The sequence below is a fragment of the Crinia signifera genome, chromosome 4 (assembly GCF_055691185.1).
Source record: "Crinia signifera chromosome 4, ASM5569118v1, whole genome shotgun sequence".
Taxonomy (NCBI): Eukaryota; Metazoa; Chordata; class Amphibia; order Anura; family Myobatrachidae; genus Crinia; species Crinia signifera.
In genome coordinates this window covers 258,567,535-258,587,634 of record NC_139220.1, presented here as the reverse complement: position 1 = coordinate 258,587,634, position 20,100 = coordinate 258,567,535, and the positions used below count along the sequence as shown (strand labels likewise).

Here is a 20,100-nt window from a genome sequence, read left to right as displayed (position 1 = left end):
ATTCCATATCCCCGGCACTCACAACTCCTTACTTTGTAGGAATCTTGCTCCGGTGCCCCCTCAAGCTGTACAATAGCTGTAGATATGGCCGGCGATAGTGGCACTCAGAGACTTTTGTTTGCAGTGAAAAAAAATTTGGTTTATTCCTCCAACATGTTTCGAGCCTATCAGCCCCCCCCCCCCACCGCTGCCCCCACTGCCTCTGCCTGTCACATTCAGCAGTGACATCGGCGGCAGGCTGTGTAAGCGGCTGGAGGAGGCAGGGCCGGGGACTCGAGGCTCATGGGAAATGTAGTCTTTACAAAGCAACCCCCTACTGCGCATGTGCGGGTCTGCTGCTGTCGTGATGGGGAGCACGTGATGGCTGTGTGTGGACCTATAGAGCTCTCGCCAGAGGCAGCTCAGGGTGAGATATGGTGGCGGCTGTAGCAGGAGCAGGCCGGGGTTTGGGAAGGGCGGGAGACCTTGGTGATGGGCATACAGACTATATTACAGAGCTGGGGAGGGGGTGTATCCCCAGTCACCCTGGGTCTCAGGTTAATGGTCCCATACTGCTTGGACGCTGGAGCAAAAGTGATGGGGGGGGGGTGTGCGAAGGAGGGGGTCTCTAGAGGTGCTGTGCCAGTGGTGCACACCTGGATACCACTGGTGCCCACCTATTCTAGATTAGTGGTATGCCTGAAAATTTTCCGGGACAACACTCTGCGGGCATACCACCAAGGGGTCCAAATAGACCACGCCCCTTTTTTGGGTGCATGCGCGCGCATGTTGTCGGCTCTTTAGTATGACTACAAATATTTTTCGGCTCTTTACCTCTTACCGGTTGGCCACCCCTGCACTAGAGGATGCCCAACGGGCCTGTTCAAATGGAGCTCAGTTCATGCGCTGGCATTTAATCTCACACCCCCTGGGAGTGTCAAGCTGCAGTCAACGAAAAGTCACCCATTTCAGCCCTCAAACGGGACTTTTGCACGGGTTGTCCATTAATTTGATTGGTTTAGCTGCTATGTGCGGCTAATCCGGACCTTAATGAGTGTGATAAGCATAAAAATCAATGACTTTAGACGGGAGGACACAGCTGTGAAAGTCAATTAAAACTGTATATGATGTAAATTGCAGGAATTATTTATTTTTTTGTATAATTATTTTTTTTTTTTTTTTATTAAATCACCCTGCCGTATGACACTTACTTAAAGTCCAAAAGGTCGCCTTTATATCTGTTTTGGAACAGGTTGATCAGTAAGTGATTTTTTTTTTTTTTTTTTAAGTAGACTCTTTTAGATAAATCTAAAACATGACAAACTATATGATATATATATATATATTTTTTTTTAAGCGGGTGAGCAAATTATTATGTTTTTGATCTGAGAAGTTCTAATCAGCCAGTAATTTCAAAGAGATCATCTCAAAAGTAGACACGGCCCGCAACCAATATCTTGCAAACAGGGAAATCAGTTTTTTTTCTCCAGAATTAGGCAATAGCTGATCCGGTGGCAATTATGATGTGGTTCGTACAGGTAGGTTATATGGCAGGAGGGAGGTTGGGTAACGGTGGAGTAAAGTAGTCTCGGGTTGTTGGCAGCTAATGGCAGCATCATCCCAAAAACTGAAATGAGACTAAATACTTCAGTCCAAAGCTTTTGGTGTGTTAGGTAAGACCGAAAGGAATGCCAGAGGGTAGCAACCAGTGTCTCCAACAGAGAGGAGAGGTGGTGGGCCAAAACTTACGCATAAGATCGCGAGTAAGGTACATCGTGTGCATCAGCTTAACAAGCGTTACCCAATGACTAATGCATTTGGACATTTTCTGAAATATATTTTTCATTCTTAATCTTTTAAAGAAATATGCATATATTCTTCCCATTTTTGGTCTGAACAGATAATTTGTTTCAATAGGCGGCATAATATATATGTACCTCTAGCACCTTTTAAGGTCCCCATCTACTACAACAATATATCTGATTCTGAAATTGAATGCAATTTCCCTTGAACTCCCCCTGGACCTTCCCGGGAATGATTCCAGACGATTTGGTGTCATTTTTTGCATAAGATACGCTACGTGTGGTTCAACAGCGGGGTTTTGCTCGTGCTAGTGCCCCGGACGGTTGGAGGAGTTTTGCCGGGTAATATTATTTGTAAACTATTTGGGATCCAGACCACATCTGTTATTTACTTGGTATGAGCACTCGTATGCCAGTGTGTACTCATTGGATAAGCTGATCTGATTAAAAACTGTTTTATGCACTATGGAGCACCCCCTTCTCTTTTATATTTTAACATGTATTTATTTGCTTGGAGGTTGGATGAGCGCACCCCATATGCTATAGAGTTCGTCAGTGATGCACACCTTGTTGGCCATTTTAGAACTGCATGTTTTTTCATTATTCCATTGAATCTTGGAGGTTTAGGTTAATTCCTTCTGGTTACATTTTTGGAGAAATTTATCAGCCATATACTCCAAGATGAGGAATACTTACCAATCTAAGATAAACCCCTGATGAAGTCTCTTGGAGATGAAACGCATCGGATGTGCACTTCTAGTATTATGTACAGCTTAACATTAACTATCCTGGATCAAAAAATCAATCACAATAGTCAGAGAAAGTTATTAGTGAGTTACATATGTGTTTAGGCAGGATGTAGTCAACACCGCAATGTCGGCAAAATACAGTATATCTAACCCCTTCAGCTAATAAAAGTGGATGTGCCCCAAATTTGACTCCAGCAAGCTGTAAGGGGCGCAGCGATAATATTATTCTTGATAAAACTACTTTTGTCTTGTTTAAAACTATGCATTGATGTTGTCAGTGTCCCTTCTCTGAGAACGTACCATTTGCACACAGTGGGTAATCTCAGGGGTCTAAAGCTCCATGTTTGAAGTAGGTGAGCATTTGCAGTATTATGTAGAGCATCGCTGTAGTGCTGATGGACTCCAATCCCCAGATGGCCAGGTCCACAAAACAACCCTGTTTACTTCTGCTGAAGATTTTCTTTCAACTGTGAACGGCCAATAATTAATTTTTTACGGTTTTGGTGAAGTATTTCTGTTTCTTTAATAATATTCACCTAGTTTTATGATATTTTTATTTTGTTATTTTCCTTTTGTGGTCATGGAAATGAGGGAAGGGTAAACTGTCCCGCTTTCTCAGCATGCCACTTACAATGTGGCTCCTTGCACAAATGAGGATTGTTGTGACATTGGGAATCTTCTCCATGTTCTTGTACAGTGCGATAATGTGCAAGATGGCGACTGGACAACATCTAGTATTCTATTCTAGATTAGAGCGGATTTGGCGGGCTTTGGATGCAGAAATTGTTCCAAAATTTACCCCCTTCACTGTGAACCTGACACGTGTGTTACAGTGGGTGCTGGTGGCCATTAGTGTTCATTCTAGCACCCACTATCTTTGAAAACCCATGCAGTTCCTCTTCCCAGCCTGGGGTGTTGCTGTCTGCTGTGGTGTTTCTAGCACAGGTCTGGTTTGCATATCAGTGCTGATATACAGACCACACTGTGCTAGAAAGAAGAGCTACAGCAGGCAGAGAAGAGGAACTGCATGGGTTTTCAAAGATAGCGGGTGCTAGAATGAACACTAGCCATATTGCAGCTATGGAAGAGTTGACTGGTGTTCTGAGAGGAAATATCTTTCTAGTATAATGAGTGGGCACTTGCAAATGGACAATAGCTGACCATTGTGTAAAGGTTCTGGAAGCTTTACAACTTGAGGTACAAGAATTGTACTTGCGCTGCATTTTGTAGATGTATTAAGCCTGCTGAAGTGATAAATTGGAAGGTGATAACGCACCAGCCATTCAACCCTTAGCTGTCATCTTTTTAAACACAGCTGATTGGCTGGTGCGTTATGACCTTCCACTTTATCACTTCACCAGGCTTAATACATCTGCTCCATGGTCTTTTATACAGACTGAATCATAATCGCTTTCAGATTGCATCTTGTTCGTGCCTTGGCGTGTTTTTATTGACATTACTATTTCCTGTGTGAAAATGTGTTTTTATAGTGCAGTTCATTGTGGTATCTAAAGTTCTTGTTATGCTTTGCTGGACATAAACAGAAGGTTTAGGACACAGTAAGTTGTGCTCTTGTTCATGTTTTGGAACCTCGTCTGCCCAGGATGTTTTAGTTTTTGTGTAATAGTGCGTGATATACTGGGAAAAACTTGATCTGCCCTCATTTCTCCGGAGAATAGGCAACAGCAAGTACTGCATGGGAATATTGGGGATTTAACTGAATGGTCGCTTATTGTTCATTACCCAGTAAGGAATGTATAACATTTATAATCCTTTCACAATGTTAATGCTGGCTATAGAGCATGGGACTGTTCCACCAATCACATTACCTTATATATGCTGCTCTCTGCTAGAAGGGATTTATAGCAAGTCACATTAAATAATGAAAACGCTTATTTGATCAGCTATATGACGTTTCCTACCACTAATAAGGAACAGGCTTATATTAATCTGTAGTTTGATATCTGTAAGAAGTGTATTTCTTAAGCCCCATACACACTATGTGATATTGCTCATGATATCACCCAGAAAGGACATTTTGAACAACATCCCCTGGTGTGTACATTTAATGTCGTTAACAATGCGTGCTCACGCAGGTTCTCGTTAACGACGAGCATATGACAGTCGCTCCACCCGCCTCGCCACGCCCAGCATTGGCAAGTGTGTGTGCACTTTATGATGCCAGCCGCCACCAATATTGGTGGGGATTGGTTAATGTGTATGGGGCTTTATAGTGGGTACACACAGTTAGATGCGGAATTCCATTTCGATTTGATATGCCGTTCGATTCGATCTGGCATTCAATTTGATTTGTGCTATATACGGGTGGGGTTTTTTTATGGTGAGGATGGCTTGTTTTCGGCGAGGATCGACGGCTGCTCGCCCTATGAAAGCCCCACTTGCTGGCCGCTCACCCATAAAAACCCAGCTTGCCCTATTCTATGTTCCGGGGAATCCTTGCCGTCCTCTTCCCCCGAACAGTGAGGTTCGCGGCCAATGCAGCAAGCCCGCTGCATATAGCTGCGAGCCTCGCCATTTTGGCAGTCCGCACTCGCCGTTTCCACCTTGCATTTTAGAAATTGCGAGGTGGAAACAGCGAGTTCAGAAGGTCAGTTGAATACTAAGGGCAGGCTATGACCGCGAGCAATAGGCACTGCTCGCCATCATAGCTTGCCTGATCAGCATTGAATATACCCATAGTCTTGCCTGGCAAGACTATTTTTCTTTTAGATTTCGACTAAACCTGAATGCGCATCGGGATCGAATGGAATCATTCCATTTCGGTTCTATTTTGCTTCTATAAGCAATATTGAATAGAAAAATAGAGGAAATCTTCTATTAGTCAAACATCAGATGCTACAAATGTCTTTCTGTTTGTTTGCATTTTAAGTAATAATAAAATAATGTTTAAAACCATAAATTGTGATATCACATTAGGCATCAATAGGATTTAGAATTTTGCTTTAATTGTCACAGCAAAGTGTCAAACATTTACATATTCATTTTTTTTTTTTTTTTTGGAATAAAAACAGGGATAGTTAATTTTTTTTTTTTTTACTGTATACTTATACAGGATGAGTTTCCCTTATCCAAAATGCTTGGGACCAAAAGCATTTTGGAAAACTGATAATTCTGTATTTCAGAATATTTTTATATTTCAATGAGTTATCTTGAGGACGGGACCAATATAGCTCACAAAGGGCTTTCTGAGTGATATTGTTTACAATATCACCTAGTGTGTACACTCCATACTGTTAATGATACGCTCCCCGCATCACTATGAGCATTGCCGCTATGGATGGCAGGAGTCAATGAGCATTGACGCTATGGATGGCAGGATGTACTGCCACCCACCTTGTGTCTCCACACTCACCATTCCCAAATCAATAATTTTATTAACTGTGAATAGACTTAGGGAGAGTATCCATTTAGCCCCAATCCCATGTGTTATTTTCCCCAAATGAAAAAAGGCTGATGCGATGTATGACCGATGGTCAATATTGAGCTATCCAATTAGTGCCTATTTTTTTTTTTTTTTTTAGTGAAAAATACCCTGTTTCTGACCGATAACATGAGCCATCTGAAGCATAATCTGCAATAATTGCCAAGTTCTCAGAGCAAATTGTATAGCCCCAGTTAAATCCATTAGCTGTGGGAATTTGCTGCAGCTACCTGGATATCTCATTAATGATGTGTACACACGGTGTGATTTTGGCTATCAATTTTTACTATATATTCAAAATCGATAGCAATTTAGTCCAAAATAGCATCATGCTTGGCCTTCCGATCCGAGGCTCCAGAATCTAAAGTAGGAAAAGACTGTGCAGCACAGTCTTTCTCTCCTAGAGATGTGCAGATCCGGATCTCAAAACGAGATCTTATTGGCTATCAGCTGCCACATGTTTTTGGCTCCAAAATGTGTGACATCCGGATAACCAATAAGATCCAGTTTTGAGATCTCTGTACATCCGGATCTGCACATCTCTAGTTTCTACTAGGGATGGCCATTGTTGCCATTGAAATCGATGGCAACAGGCCATCGACAGTGTTAAAATATGCAATGAATGACCATTGATAGGTAAAAATATCGATGGTCATCGATTTTGTTTGACTGATTTGTGGGCCAATGAAATCACGGGGGCAGGGCACCTTGAAAGAAATCCAAATGCAAAACATCGGTTTTGCTATGCCATCGATGGAGGTAAACCATCTGGATCCCCCCCATCGATGGCAAACGTATTTGACATCGGTCATAAACCATCGATGATTGTGATTAATTGATGGTCATCCCTAGTTTCTGCTAGATCGAAGAAAGGGCCATGCTGCTCAGTGCAGCAAGGCCCCCGTGCCGCCCCTCACTCCTTGGCAGCCGCCACATCGCACTGTGTGTACACCCCATAAGAAGTCTGTCTCCCTTTTCTTTTTTTTTCTTTTATTAAGAGACTTGTTCTTATTTTGTCTGTTCAGTGACAGGCTGCTTCCTTCCTCCCTGTTCTCATCTTCTTGAGTCAGATAACAGAAGATTTAGAATGTGAGCAATTGGACATTTACAATGCCAAACTACATATTTTCCAAAAGAACAATAACATGAAGAACTTTGTTAGCATATTAGAGTCTATATAAGCAAAGGACCCCTATGCATTCAGTACACATCACATGTGCAGTGTATTATGGTTGCAGTCTGTTGACATAAAGAGGGCTGTCTAAATGTGACAACTTTGTGCTTTCAAGCTGAATACTGTTCATATAAATTCTATATCAATATTAAAAAAGTATTGAGCCTATTTAGATTACATTTATTTGTAAAGTACCACAAAATGGGTATGGATCATTAGGTCACCAGCATTATGGTCGACATGAGTTAAGGTCGACATGAATTTAGGTCAACAGGGTCATTAGGTCAACATGGGTAAGGTTGACAGGGTCATTAGGTCGACATGTTTTTATTTTTTTTACCGGAATGTCAACACAAACACTAAAACGTAGTACCGCGTCCCCTAGCATGGCTTGCTGCACTCGCAATGCGTCGGGCACTGTGCCTTGCTATGCTCGGAACACTATTTTGTTCTCCCACCGTGCCCAAGTGGATGGTAGAGTATGGAATACCGCCTGTCGGCACATTTTGGCTCAAAAAACAGTAAAAAAAAAACATGTTGACCTTATGACCCTGTCGACCATATGACCTTCCTGCATGTCGTCCTTAAGTCATGTCGACCTAAAGCTTGTCGACCATCATGCTGGTGACCCAATGACCGTATCCCCCACTAATGGTTTGCAGCACTGTACATATGGCACAAATACAGGGTACACAGAACTAGACATAACAGAGCACAGGTAACAATTAGCAGCACAGTACAGTACACGCTACAGCTGAGATGTAGGGAAGCAAAGTTGACCGAATGCTACCAGGGCGGGTTGCCTTTGTAAGAGATGCAGGTATAGATGGTCGCTGAGTAGGATACAGCTTTAATTCCTGAGTTTCCTGAGTGCGTTTCTCCAAGGAGTTTACAATCTAGAGCAGTGGTTCCCAACCCTGGTCCTCAAGTACCCCCAACAGTGCATGTTTTGCAGGTCTCCACACAGAATCACAAGTGCTGTAATTAGCTCCACCTGTGGATCTTTTTAAATGTGTCTGAATAATGAGTGCACCTGCCGGGTGACCTGGAAAACGTGCACTGTTGGGGGTACTTGAGGACCAGGGTTGGGAACCACTGATCTAGAGTGAGGGGTAGAGACACCGGTGAGCTGCAGGCAAGGATGTCTGAAGGCAGAAAGAGAGCTTAGCAGCTATGGCCAAGACATGAGGAAGCAGGTACAGATTGTGGCCTCCGTACTAGGCTATGTGGAAGGGTACGCTTTGATGAACAGGTGGGTTTTCAGTGCCAGTTTGGAGCTTTGCAAGGTCGGGAAGAGTCTATAAAGGGAGGGAGCTCTTTCCAGTGAAGGGGGTGGGCAGCACGGACAAAATATCTGGGATACTTGACAAGAAATATTGGGTGGGCTTATGTTTTTTTTTTTTCTATTTAATATATTTTTGATAGATTTTGTTTATAAAATATTCCTTGCTTGTAAGTGTGTATATTTAAGTCCTCCATTTGAGAGAAGGGGCAATGAGCCCTGTTTGGTTTACTGCTCCTAGCATGTACCTGTATGAAAAGGGATATATGCTGGCACACAGCCAGCAAGACTTCTTCAAATGAAATTGCCACCTTAAGGTCCCCATACACTTATGCGACTTCACATTGGTGGTCACATAAGATTTCCCTTGAAATGCGTAGCAGCTTCTAGGGCAGCAGAATAGGCATATGATACATCGTCCTTCTGCATACAATGTATCATATACAATCCCAGCAAGGTTTGCCATATCTGATAAATCTTTAGTGCAGCCCTCTGCGGCTCCGATCCAATGCGCGCAGGACCCTGCATCAGGTTGGAATCTGAGCTGAAGCACATGCGAGTTGATACGTTTCATAAGATTTCTCTACCCGATCCATCGGAATCAGATGAACATGGCCCACATCACATATGGCCGCCTTTTTAGCATCCTGTAGAGAGAACACTTAGGTACTGATGTATTACCAGTCGTTGTTGTTGTTGTCGTCATCATTATCCAACTTGCTTTAGGGATAGATGTCAGCATTCCCAGGAATTGACTGAGAGAGTAAAAAAAAAAACACGAAAGGTCAGATGGAAATATGGCTGGTCGTAGTAAACCATTTGGGCAGCAGTCTGACATCAAATGAAAGATAGGTAGCCTTTCCAGTGGCCATATACAGGCATCTTTTAAAATCAGTGACATGGTGGTCCAGTACCAAATCAATATATTTATTGTCCATACGATAGGCAAAACCAGAGCTGGTGGGTGCTAATCATAATATATGCGGACAAACAGAAACGCAACCCGGTCTACTACCATATACTGACCCTCTAGAGCAGTGGTAGCCAACTCCAGTCCTCGAGAGCTACCAACAGTTCACGTTTTCTAGATCACTTGGCTGGGGCACAGGTGCACTCATTACTGACTGACACACTATAAATGATCCACAGTTGGAGCTAATTACTTAACTTGTGATTCTGTCAGGAGATCTGGAAAACATTAACTGTTGGTAGCTCTCGAGGACTGATGTTGGCTATCCCTGCTCTTGAGTGACAAGTAAGGACGTTGTACTTTACTGTAATCATTGTTGCAGTATTCCCTAAATAATAACCTTTTTGGCAGACTTTAATATCAGTGCCACTGGACTGGACTTATGTAGGAGTATCACTGGACTTGAACGGCAGTATTACTGGACTTATGCAGCAGTACCAATGGACTTTAACCATCCCCTCCCACAGCCTAAAGGCCCCCATACACTATGAGATTTATCTGACCTGTAGGGTGACCAACTCATCCCTTTAATCCGGGACACATATTAATTACACAGGTTCTGTGGCAGTTTAAAACCAGGTGAAATGGCGTCTTGAGGTGTGGCAGTTTAAAACCAGGTGAAAGCCAGCCACAGAACCTGTGTAATTAATATGTGTCCCGGATTAAAGGTATGAGTTGGTCACCCTACTGACCTGTAAAATTACATATGATTTCCCTTGAACTTTCCCGGCAGCTTCCCAGGAGGCCTATGTACAATTTGAAACTTGAGGTGCCATTTTTTACATCCAATTTGCGTCAGATAAATCACATGTGATTTATCTGACGCAAATTGGATGTGCTATATGAGATTTATCTGTAATGCCCCTGCCCTTATTATGCACAGTTGTAGTGCCCATTACATATTATGCCCATTGTTGTATTGTGAATTACACATTATGCTTACTTTTGTAGTGCCCTCTTCACATTATGCCCTCAGTTTTAGTGCCAGTTACACATTATAATACATTAAATAGTGTGACACGCCCCCTACACCTCTAATCCCGCTGCGCTGTTCTTTCTCTGAACCCTTAACTACTGTAGCTGCTAAGTCCAAGGGGGGGGCAGCCATAACATTGTATATAGGGTGTGCAGTGCAGCCTGTACAAATGGCCTGCAATGCCACTCTAAAGCAACAGTCAGTGCATGGCCCAACCTACAGAAATTATCTTGTAAACAATTGGGATCAGACCAACCTCTTGTGGCGCTGCTGCTAGTGAGCTGCAGTGCTACGGGGAACCGTGGTTCGCGGTTTAGTAACCACAGTTTGGAAACAAATGCTAAATACTGGCATGACCACTGGGGGTGATCATAAAACAATTGTATTTAGCCATTACACATCCTGTATGCATAGAGAACAGTACCCACCAATCTAAACAATTCTCATACTGTACAAGGACCTCATCCTGTCTTGGCAACGTGGATATATTTTTCACTGTCAGTCTCAATTGTGCTACATTAACACACTATTTTCAGATGCCTACTGGCCATGGGAAATTTGTTAAAGTAGTATAATGGAAATTAACACTTAAGTAGCAGACCTGAACATGAACGTTCAGGTTAGCCACACAATATTCAGACAAATTAAAAACTACGATAAGTGGTGGACACTGCTACAGATGGGAGAGACGACCCACCGCAGCTGCAATGTCCTGCACGAAATTGAGTTGTTCTCTACACTGAAATCAGGCTTGAGCTCCATTGAGGCACAGCTCCAGATTGCTTATGCGGCTCTAGTCTCCATGGACTCCTGTGAATCGGTACACTGAAATCAGGCTTGAGCTCCGGCGGAGTACGGCGCCTGATTGCTTCTGCGGCTCACCGTGGACTCCTATGTTTATATTTTTATAACACAGGAATCCATGGAGAGCCACACAGGCAATCAGGCGCCGTACTCCGCCGGAGCTTAAGCCTGATTTCAGTGTACTGTATACAAAGAGAACAACTCACTTTCGGCTCAGGACGTTGCAGCAGCGGTGCTCTCTCCCATCTCGCGGCGAGCCTGCTTCAGATCTTTTTCCCGTGATGTCCTTTGGCTGCTGCTACTGCGGGGGGCGGGGGGGTCAGGAGAAGGAGAGTCCAGAGCTACACAATAGATATATCGGATCTGACCCATCATGGGTGCTTTTAAGCACCCATGATGGGTCAGATTCGGATATATCTTATGTTCAGCACGTTCGACGCCCTGATCCGGTCCGATGCTTACGGGACCGCGCATCGGATCGCATCAGATGTCACACACGTGCGATGTTGCCCGATTTCACCTGATTTATCAGCCCAAAGTGCCGAAGTCGGGTGAAATCGGCCCAAAATCGCATAATGTATGGGGGCCTTAACCCTAAACCTATCTCTAACCCCAGTACTTACCATCAGGATACAGCTGTCTGCATTCTAAATGTTGAGATCCCAACTGCATCCTGTACCATACACTCTTTTATGCCTTTTAATTGCTACAATGGTAGTATGGCTGCTCAGAATATACTTTTTTTTTTTCTTTTGTTGTTAGAGTCAAATAAATGGTCCCAGTTACTACACTGCACAGCGCAGCCTTACAGATGCTGGTAATACAGCCGCCTAGTAACTGGTGGAACATAGTCGCTGGAATGTGTGGACCAGATGGTGGAAAGTCATACCGCAATCTGTATAACCTCAGCAGCACCTACTTAATAAAAAGTTTGTCTGTCATTTAATGGGAGCTAAATCCAAAGAATCTTCTGATCATTGATGGATCGTGTATTAAGTATTTGTACTTGTATAAATTGTAGGCACTATAAAAAATATTGTGGCCGCAACAAACACTCAAAGCCATCATTCATTCATGCATTATTTGTTTGTTTCCGTATGTATGTGGTTATACATCCACATGTCTGAAACTGTGCTCAGGCTTTATATTGACAGTGCAATTATATGATTTGCGTTACTTTCGCCGGTGCACTTCCTGACCGCTGCTCTTTGCAGAAGGTACATTGGAAGCAGATGAAACAAAGTTGCATTAAATTCCCACTTAAGTCACTACTGACGTGGCTGGACTCCTACATCTGCCTCAGTGGCTGCAGCTGCGATGACACAGCATGCTGTGCGGAAAGCAGCGAGATTCTCAGACTGCTGTTATCCCTGTGCTGTCTGTATGCATGCTCTTTCATTTATAGGCTGTAAACATCAAACCAGTCTAAAGCAAGAGGCAAACATTCTGCGCTCATTAGGAACCGGAGCCCTGGCAGGCTGGTAGGATTCCTGAAAGCACTGTCACCTGGTTATTGTATTTATTTGTCACCGCCTGTTATTGCTAGCAGGACTTTGGAGAATAGAGCATGAAAGGTTTCACTTTTCCCTTCGTTAAAACATCAGATATATTTTTGTCTTTCTTTTGTACCACCGGTAAACTAATACTGTGTTTTCTATCCCTAGCTACTTTCTCACTAAATTATTCTTTTTCATTTCAGCAGAAACCTATTTGTGTATATTTTTATTTGACTGTTTTTTTTTTATGTCGAATGAATTAATGCGCTGTGGATCACTTGTGGCGCCTTAATAATATTGGTAAATTGTCTATTTGCCTTTCGTTTCATAAGGCATTATGTGCTGTAGCTTGTTTGCAAGTACAAAGTGGCAAATTTAAAACATTTTAAGTGTAAAGATTTTTATTCATTGGTTGTGTGCTAAAGTGGGAGTGTAGTTCCCAGAATGTTGTAATATGGAGAGGGTCTGGTTTGTCAGACAAATGAATCAGAAGTTGCTGGCATATTTATTTGAGATTTATATCCATGAAGTAATTTTTAATAGCTTTTAGGCAATGAACATATACGCTGGTTAGGAATTCATTTATAATTTTATTAGAATTATTACTCTTATTATTGTTCTTAACTGTTTTTTAATGCTTGCAACTTCTTTTTTAGAATTCGTATTGTGAAACGGTGCTCCCCTGCGCTCTAGACCCCACCCCTAGTTTTTCCAGCATTTAATTTTCTTTGCTTCCAATATAAAGGTTTCCCAGAGATGGGGTTTCCCTCTACTGCACTGAGAGAACGGTATACGGTCGATTGGCCGACAGTCATTAGGTCAACACCGTTGGGTTGACAGGGGTCTAAGTCGACACATGTGTTAGGTCGACATGGGTTAGGTTAACAGTCAAAAGGTCGACATGGTTTTTTTTACTTTTTTTGTGAGCCCACATGTGCTGATAGGCGGTATTTCATGACCTACCATCCACTAGGGTGTGGTGGGAGAATAAAATAGTGTGCCAAGCATAGTGAGGCACCGTGCCCGAAGCATGGAGAGCGATGCGAGGAGATGTGGTGCACTTAAAATTGTGTCCATGTCGACTGTGTCGATATTCGTGTAAAAAAAAACAAAAAACACCATGTCGACCTTTTGACTGTCGACCTAACTCATGTGTCGACCTAGTCCCCTGTCGACCTTACTGCATGTGGACCCAACTGTGTCGACCATCTTATGGCCGACCAAATGATCCCAACATGACAGAATTTAGTTCAGTATGACTGAAAAATGAATATATCTGGTGATAGCAAAAAGAATGGTGGCAATCCTATACCTGTACCTTCTCTGTACTGCGTTCACTCAAGGGGATCCAGTAGATGCAGAGTTTTAATTGGCTGTTAATTCCTGTGTTTAGATATACTATAGTGTATTGCTTTCTATGCTCTGCTGCGTTGCAAGCACTTGTATGTCAGGGGAACTATGGTGGCTCCTGGGAGTAGAGGATGGTGTGTCAGTGTGTCTACAGATTTTCGCTGTCTCCATGCGGATGAAGAATAATAAAATGTAGTATATTGCACACTTCCACACTGCAAATATTATCTCAGCTGTAGAATCTACTCTTATGATTTACATTGTTTTGTGTATTTGCATTCTGGACTATTGTGCTACAGTTATACCCTGGTTACACATCTATAAAACAATCATCACTGGCTGATTGTGATGGTGCGTATGCAGGAGGGTTAGCAGTTAAATGGCTTAAAATGCACTTGCAACATTCAGATCGGGCTCATATATACAGCACACCTGACCTTCCTATCAGTACACACTGAGCTATTTCCAGCATAGTGGGGCTCACAGCTGAGGTACATGCTGATGGGGAGCGGTTATCTGTTTGCTCACAAGATCGGCAAAATTTGTATCCACCTTTCTTTCTTAGCCAGACCTCCTTCCGAAAACAATAAGCTGGGTGGGTACACACTATAAGACAATTTGTACGATAATGATATCCCTAACAATATTATCGTGTAGCGTGTATCTATATAGTTAATGCGCAATCCCGCTGGTTGTTATTGCCCCTCCATGTCGTCTGTACATGCAGTATAAAGTTGTTTATGACTAGGTGCATATTATAATTCAGGGTGTACAAACAGTAACCACAAAACAACATGGTCACTGTTACAATAGAATATCTTTGTTTTTACTGTATGTCAAATCAGTTAGGTCCTTATTCAGGTCCATTCACAGTGCCGTGTGTGTGTTCGCAAACTGTGCATAAGTGTAAATAAATTGTAGGATGATTCTGCACAATGGGTGCTCCCATTAAAAAAAAAAAGAAGCAGAATGGCACTATTTCTTAGAGTTCCTAAATAAAATGTCGTATTAAATGTTCAATTCTGTGTTTCTAGTTGTTCTGCTCCAAGACGGAAGATGATGGAGGACAAGGGACCCCGTGTTGCCGATTACTTTGTGGTTGCAGGACTGACTGATTCATCAAAGCCACTTGAGGAGGAAATACACTTTAATGATGCCTGCCATAAGATAGCTAAACCAAAGGAACCCATCACTGATATTGCAGTAATCATTAAATCCCTGGGAGAAGAGGTGCCCCAGGGATATGTATGTATGGACACTACACCGACGGGACTGTTGGCTGACCTCAATAATGGCAGCATCCGCGGACCTCAGATATATTTGTGCTACAGGAGAGGAAGAGACAAGCCGCCTCTAACCGATCTGGGGTGAGTACATGTAATGAGGAGCCAAGTCTCTCTTTCTCCCATCCTTAAGGGTTTCTGAATTATTTAGGGTTTAAACAACATATTATTGTGAAAATTGAATCTGGGTGGGCAAGATCCGTATGTAATTGACGGGATATGAAGAGTCCTCCTGTATTCCGACCTGTCTCATCTGTTCAAACCTGTATTCTTGGGATCATAAGCTTATCTAAATTGCTTGGACTTCCAATCTTTAAGTGTTAATGCTAAGTCTCTGTTTTGGCTTTGCGGATAAATACATACCATGGCTGATCTGGGAGCCAAATCCTGACTGAGTCTTTGTAAAAGCTCTGGGAAAATTGTGCATTGGGTTGAACATCTGTTGTATCTTGATGTCTTTGGCATACGCTCTGTGTTGGTCTTCAGGAATGTAGCCAATCTCTTGTTATGGAATAGTACATCTTCTGTTTACAGTGGTTGTGCTAGTTCTGACATCAATCAACACTTTGCTTCCAACCAACATATAAAGTCAATATAAATTACCAGCTTGCTCATGAGTCATACAATGAAGTCTCCTATAGATTCATTGTATGTATTTAATGCAAGTTCGTGCACACACAATTCTGACGACTTTTCTGTTTGACAGTTTCTGTTTACAGAATGAGGATCTAAAATTGTCCACTCCCTTTACTGAGACAATAAGAGTCATGTCCTTAATATGAAAGGAACGTGCCACCACGTAGAAAACAGAGGGGGGTCAATATCACCATCTAGTATCATTTCTGAAGTGAAGTTCCTTGTGTACAGTAATATTTTTATACTTAGTAGCGGCCGGCCATGCTGCCACCGTGAAACTAAACATGTACTGGGGTTCTTCTGGTTTATTCGGAAGGCTGCAAATTTGGGCATTCTGAAGGAAGTGGGCAGGTAGCTGACATCCGGTGATGTCAGCTACTGGCCCCTGGCACCCACGTCACTGGGCGATTTCCTGGGTGTTCCCATGGGCGAGTCCCACAGGCTACCGCACCACGCCTCCTCCGGCCGCAATGTTGGGTGCATGCACCCGGCAGACGCGTGCACCCCGCGCATTTACAAAACATTGAGCTCGCATGTGAGCAAACTGACCTGAATAAGGTCCACTATCTGCAAGGAAGGTTTGACGTGTTAATAACACTTTATTAAAGCAACAACATGTTTTATCCATGCTTTTAAATATTTGTTTTAGTTAGACTATGCTTCTCATTATCTATCTGTTTTACAATTAAAAACAAACCTCTATCACAATATGAAGTAAGATGACCTCTCAAAAATAGGTGGGCAAAAAAAATTTAAGTTGTTGGACCTTTATATATTCTGTTAATATTTCTCATGAAATAATATATTATGTAATAATGGTACAATGTAAATGAGGCGTTTATCGTTTTCTATAAGTTAGATACTTACCCTCTGCTGTATGGAAATAGAAGTGCACGTATGTCCTGTGTAGAAGCTGTGGACATACTGTTGCAAATTTGACATCCAAGTTCAACCCGCTGCTACTTTTATCATACATTTTTTGTTTTGTTTCTTTTTTACTCTCATAAGTACAGATTCATTCTGTGTCACCCCACACCACAGAGCAAATCTCATTTATTGCAATGCTGTGCGCGGTGTCCTTTCTCCACCCAACTCATCCAATTTATTTATTTTATTTATTTATTTATTAACAGTTTCTTATATAGCGCAGCATATTCCGTTGCGCTTTACAAAAGGGGACAGTGATACAACAAAACAGGGTATTTACAGACAGTCAAAATGTAGGAGGGCCCTGCTCGCAAGCTTACAATCTATAGGGAAATAGGCATTGATACATAAGGATAGATACTGTAGTCTTTATTGCATCGATTCCACCAGAATGCAAGGTTCTATGACTGGTTCTGGAATTTGATAAGCTTGCCTGAAGAGATGAGTTTTTAGGGAACGCTTATAGGTTTGGAGACTGAAGGAGAGTCTTATTGTGCTTGGGAGGACATTCCACAGAGTGGGTGCAGCCCGTAGAAAGTCCTGCAGTCGGGAATGGGAGCGAGTAATGAGTGTGGATGAGAGACGCAGATCTTGGGAGGAGCGTAGAGGTCGTGTTGGATGATATTTTGAGATAAGAGAAGATATGTATGTTGGTGTAGTTTGGTTTATGGCTTTGTGTGTAAGTAAAAGAATATTGTATTGAATACGGTAGAATACAGGTAACCAATGAAGTGACTGACAGAGTAGCTTTGCAGACGATGAACGTCTGGCTAGGAAGATTAGCCTTGCAGCTGCATTCATAATGCACTGTAGTGGTGAGAGTCTGTATTGGGGAAGGCCAATAAGGAGACTATTGCAATAATCAATGCGTGAGATGATGAGAGCATGGATTAGAGTTTTTGCAGTGTCTTGTGTAAGGATTGTGTAAAGCACAACAGAATATGCTGCGCTATATAAGAAACTGTCAATAAATAACATGAATAAATGGCCTGAGAGTTCTGTCCTCTCTAAGCCTTTAAAGGTTATATAGGTTGGGTGCATTATTATTATTTTAAGCATGTGTTATTTATGGTTTTACACATTAAAATTACCGGAGGTGGTATGTTAAGGGCGAGAGACTCCGGGTCAGATATATTACAATTGAACTTGGGACATAGACTGATAGAAAATATGATATAGCATTTTTAAAAGGTGTATTTTGCTTTTGCACTGATAAAGTGGATGGTGGTAACGCACTAGCCAATCATCTCCTAACTGGCATTTTTCAAACCCAGTCTGTAACATGAAAGTTAGGAGCTGATTGGCTGGTGCATTATCACCACCCACTTTCTCCCATCACCAGGCTTAATAAATCTGCCCCATGGTTTTAAAAAGATTTATCCTGAGAGAACCATAGGGACATATTGGGAGAGGCTTAGGTAAGGAGCACATCATCTGCAAATAAGGCACCTTGCATTTCACTTTACCAAGGGACACTCCACCTAATAGATGAGTCCAGGTGGATTTGAATTCAATAATCAGTGCAAAGATCAGGGGAGGGGGCAAAGGACACCCCTGTATAGTGCCTTTAGTTATGGAGAAAGGGTATGAAAGAAGTCTGTTCACAAAGACCCCTGGCTGACTGGGTGGAAATAGTGACTGGGTGCCATGAAAGAAGTCACCATTAAGACCGAAGGCCCGTAAAGTGTGAATCAGAAAGTGCAGTTAAAAGCTTTCTTGGCGTCCAGAGAGAGAGTACTATGGCTGGTATGTGAGAATGGTTAAAAGTGATTACAGCTGACCACTGCCTCTTATTCTCAGTGCTGCTTCCCAGGTATAAAACCCACTTGGTCATTGTGGACCAAACCAGGTAACATTAGGTTCAGGCGTTAGCGTAGATCTTCACGTATTTCTTATTGTTCACATTTTGATGGAATTGACTTGACACGTCGCATCTAACGTACATGTCTAGCTCCGTTCCTGCTAATTATTCACAATGATGGTGCAGCTTTTCAGGACATAGGACAATCTAATGCCACAATATTATGTTTTTTTTTTTTCTATAGGGTACTATATGAGTGGAAAGAGAGGCTAAAACAGGGATGCCAGATAATCCAAACTACACCTTACGGACGTCCTGCCATTATAAGCAGTAGCACCTCCTCACAAAAAGCGTACATCACCTACCGAAGAGCCTCCGAAAACATGACCCAGAATACCTTGGCTGTAACTGATGTTTGCATAATCATCCCAAGTAAGGGAGAGACCCCTCCACACACCTTCTGCAAGGTGGAAAAGAATCTCAATAGCAGCATGGTACGTTTGCCCGACGAGTCGTCCGTACCAGCAGGGCATTTCTTGGAAAAGATCTAAAAGCAGTTCTTACTAGTTTTGCTTTGGGGAGGAATCTAAATAAGTAGAATGTAAATCTATTTGAATGTAAATCTATTTCTGACTCATTTGGTAACTTGTCTATTAAGTACTTAAAAATTCCTGTCCTTTTTTTCCCCTTTGTTTTTCCCCCAGTGGGGATCTGCGGTGTACCTCTGTTACAAAAAGTCAGTAGTCAAAACCAACGCAGTATCTTACAAAGCTGGTAAGTAGGAGATTTTATTTGGAATCCTGTGTCTACAGGCAGACTGATGTTGTAAACAATGCAAAATCTATGGTTGTAATGTATACATTGCTTTTTAAATCCATCACCGACATTAAATATTAAACATTTGCTCACAGGGAATTCTTTTCCCAAAGCACTTGTGAAACACGTTCAAAATATAAGATCATTGAGCCCCTGTGATAAGGAATGTTTGCACGTCCCTAGAATGGGCCGATCATTGTCGTGTAGATGATATTTGTTAGTCACAAGGCATATAAGTGACGGTGGGTGGCTTAACAAAGGATGTTCAACTATTTGCAGGCCTGCAATATTTTTGTAATCTGTACTATGCAATTTGCAGGCTTGGATGGGGCAGGATTTTGATCTGGCGGGGCAGCGTATATACCTGATTGATGGGATCTGAAAATTAACAGCAATCCAGTCTGAATTAGGCCTAGTGTGTGTGAAAAAGGACAGGTTCTGATTGGTTGATAAGTTATCTACATCTACCTTCTGTCTCCATGGCTCCTAGACCACTCGGTAACTTGTACAAAAAGCATTTTCAACCCAATAGGACATTTTCAAGGCTATAATACCGTAAATGTGTTTTTATCTTAAGTATATGGCCAGTATTCAATGCTCCCGATTCACCTTG

General features: G+C 42.3%; 1 protein-coding gene across 6 annotated transcripts in view; it reads left to right on the top strand.

The window, feature by feature from the left end:
- DENND4A (DENN domain containing 4A) overlaps positions 1-20,100 on the top strand; it is a 98,966-nt gene that overhangs the window by 14,509 nt on the left and 64,357 nt on the right. For all 6 annotated transcript variants that reach the window (XM_083184339.1, XM_083184337.1, XM_083184335.1 and 3 more), the window contains exons 2-4: positions 15,059-15,391; positions 18,916-19,165; positions 19,376-19,445. In XM_083184339.1, the coding sequence (XP_083040465.1) occupies positions 15,059-15,391; positions 18,916-19,165; positions 19,376-19,445 (653 nt within the window). The remainder of the gene's footprint in view (positions 1-15,058; positions 15,392-18,915; positions 19,166-19,375; positions 19,446-20,100) is intronic.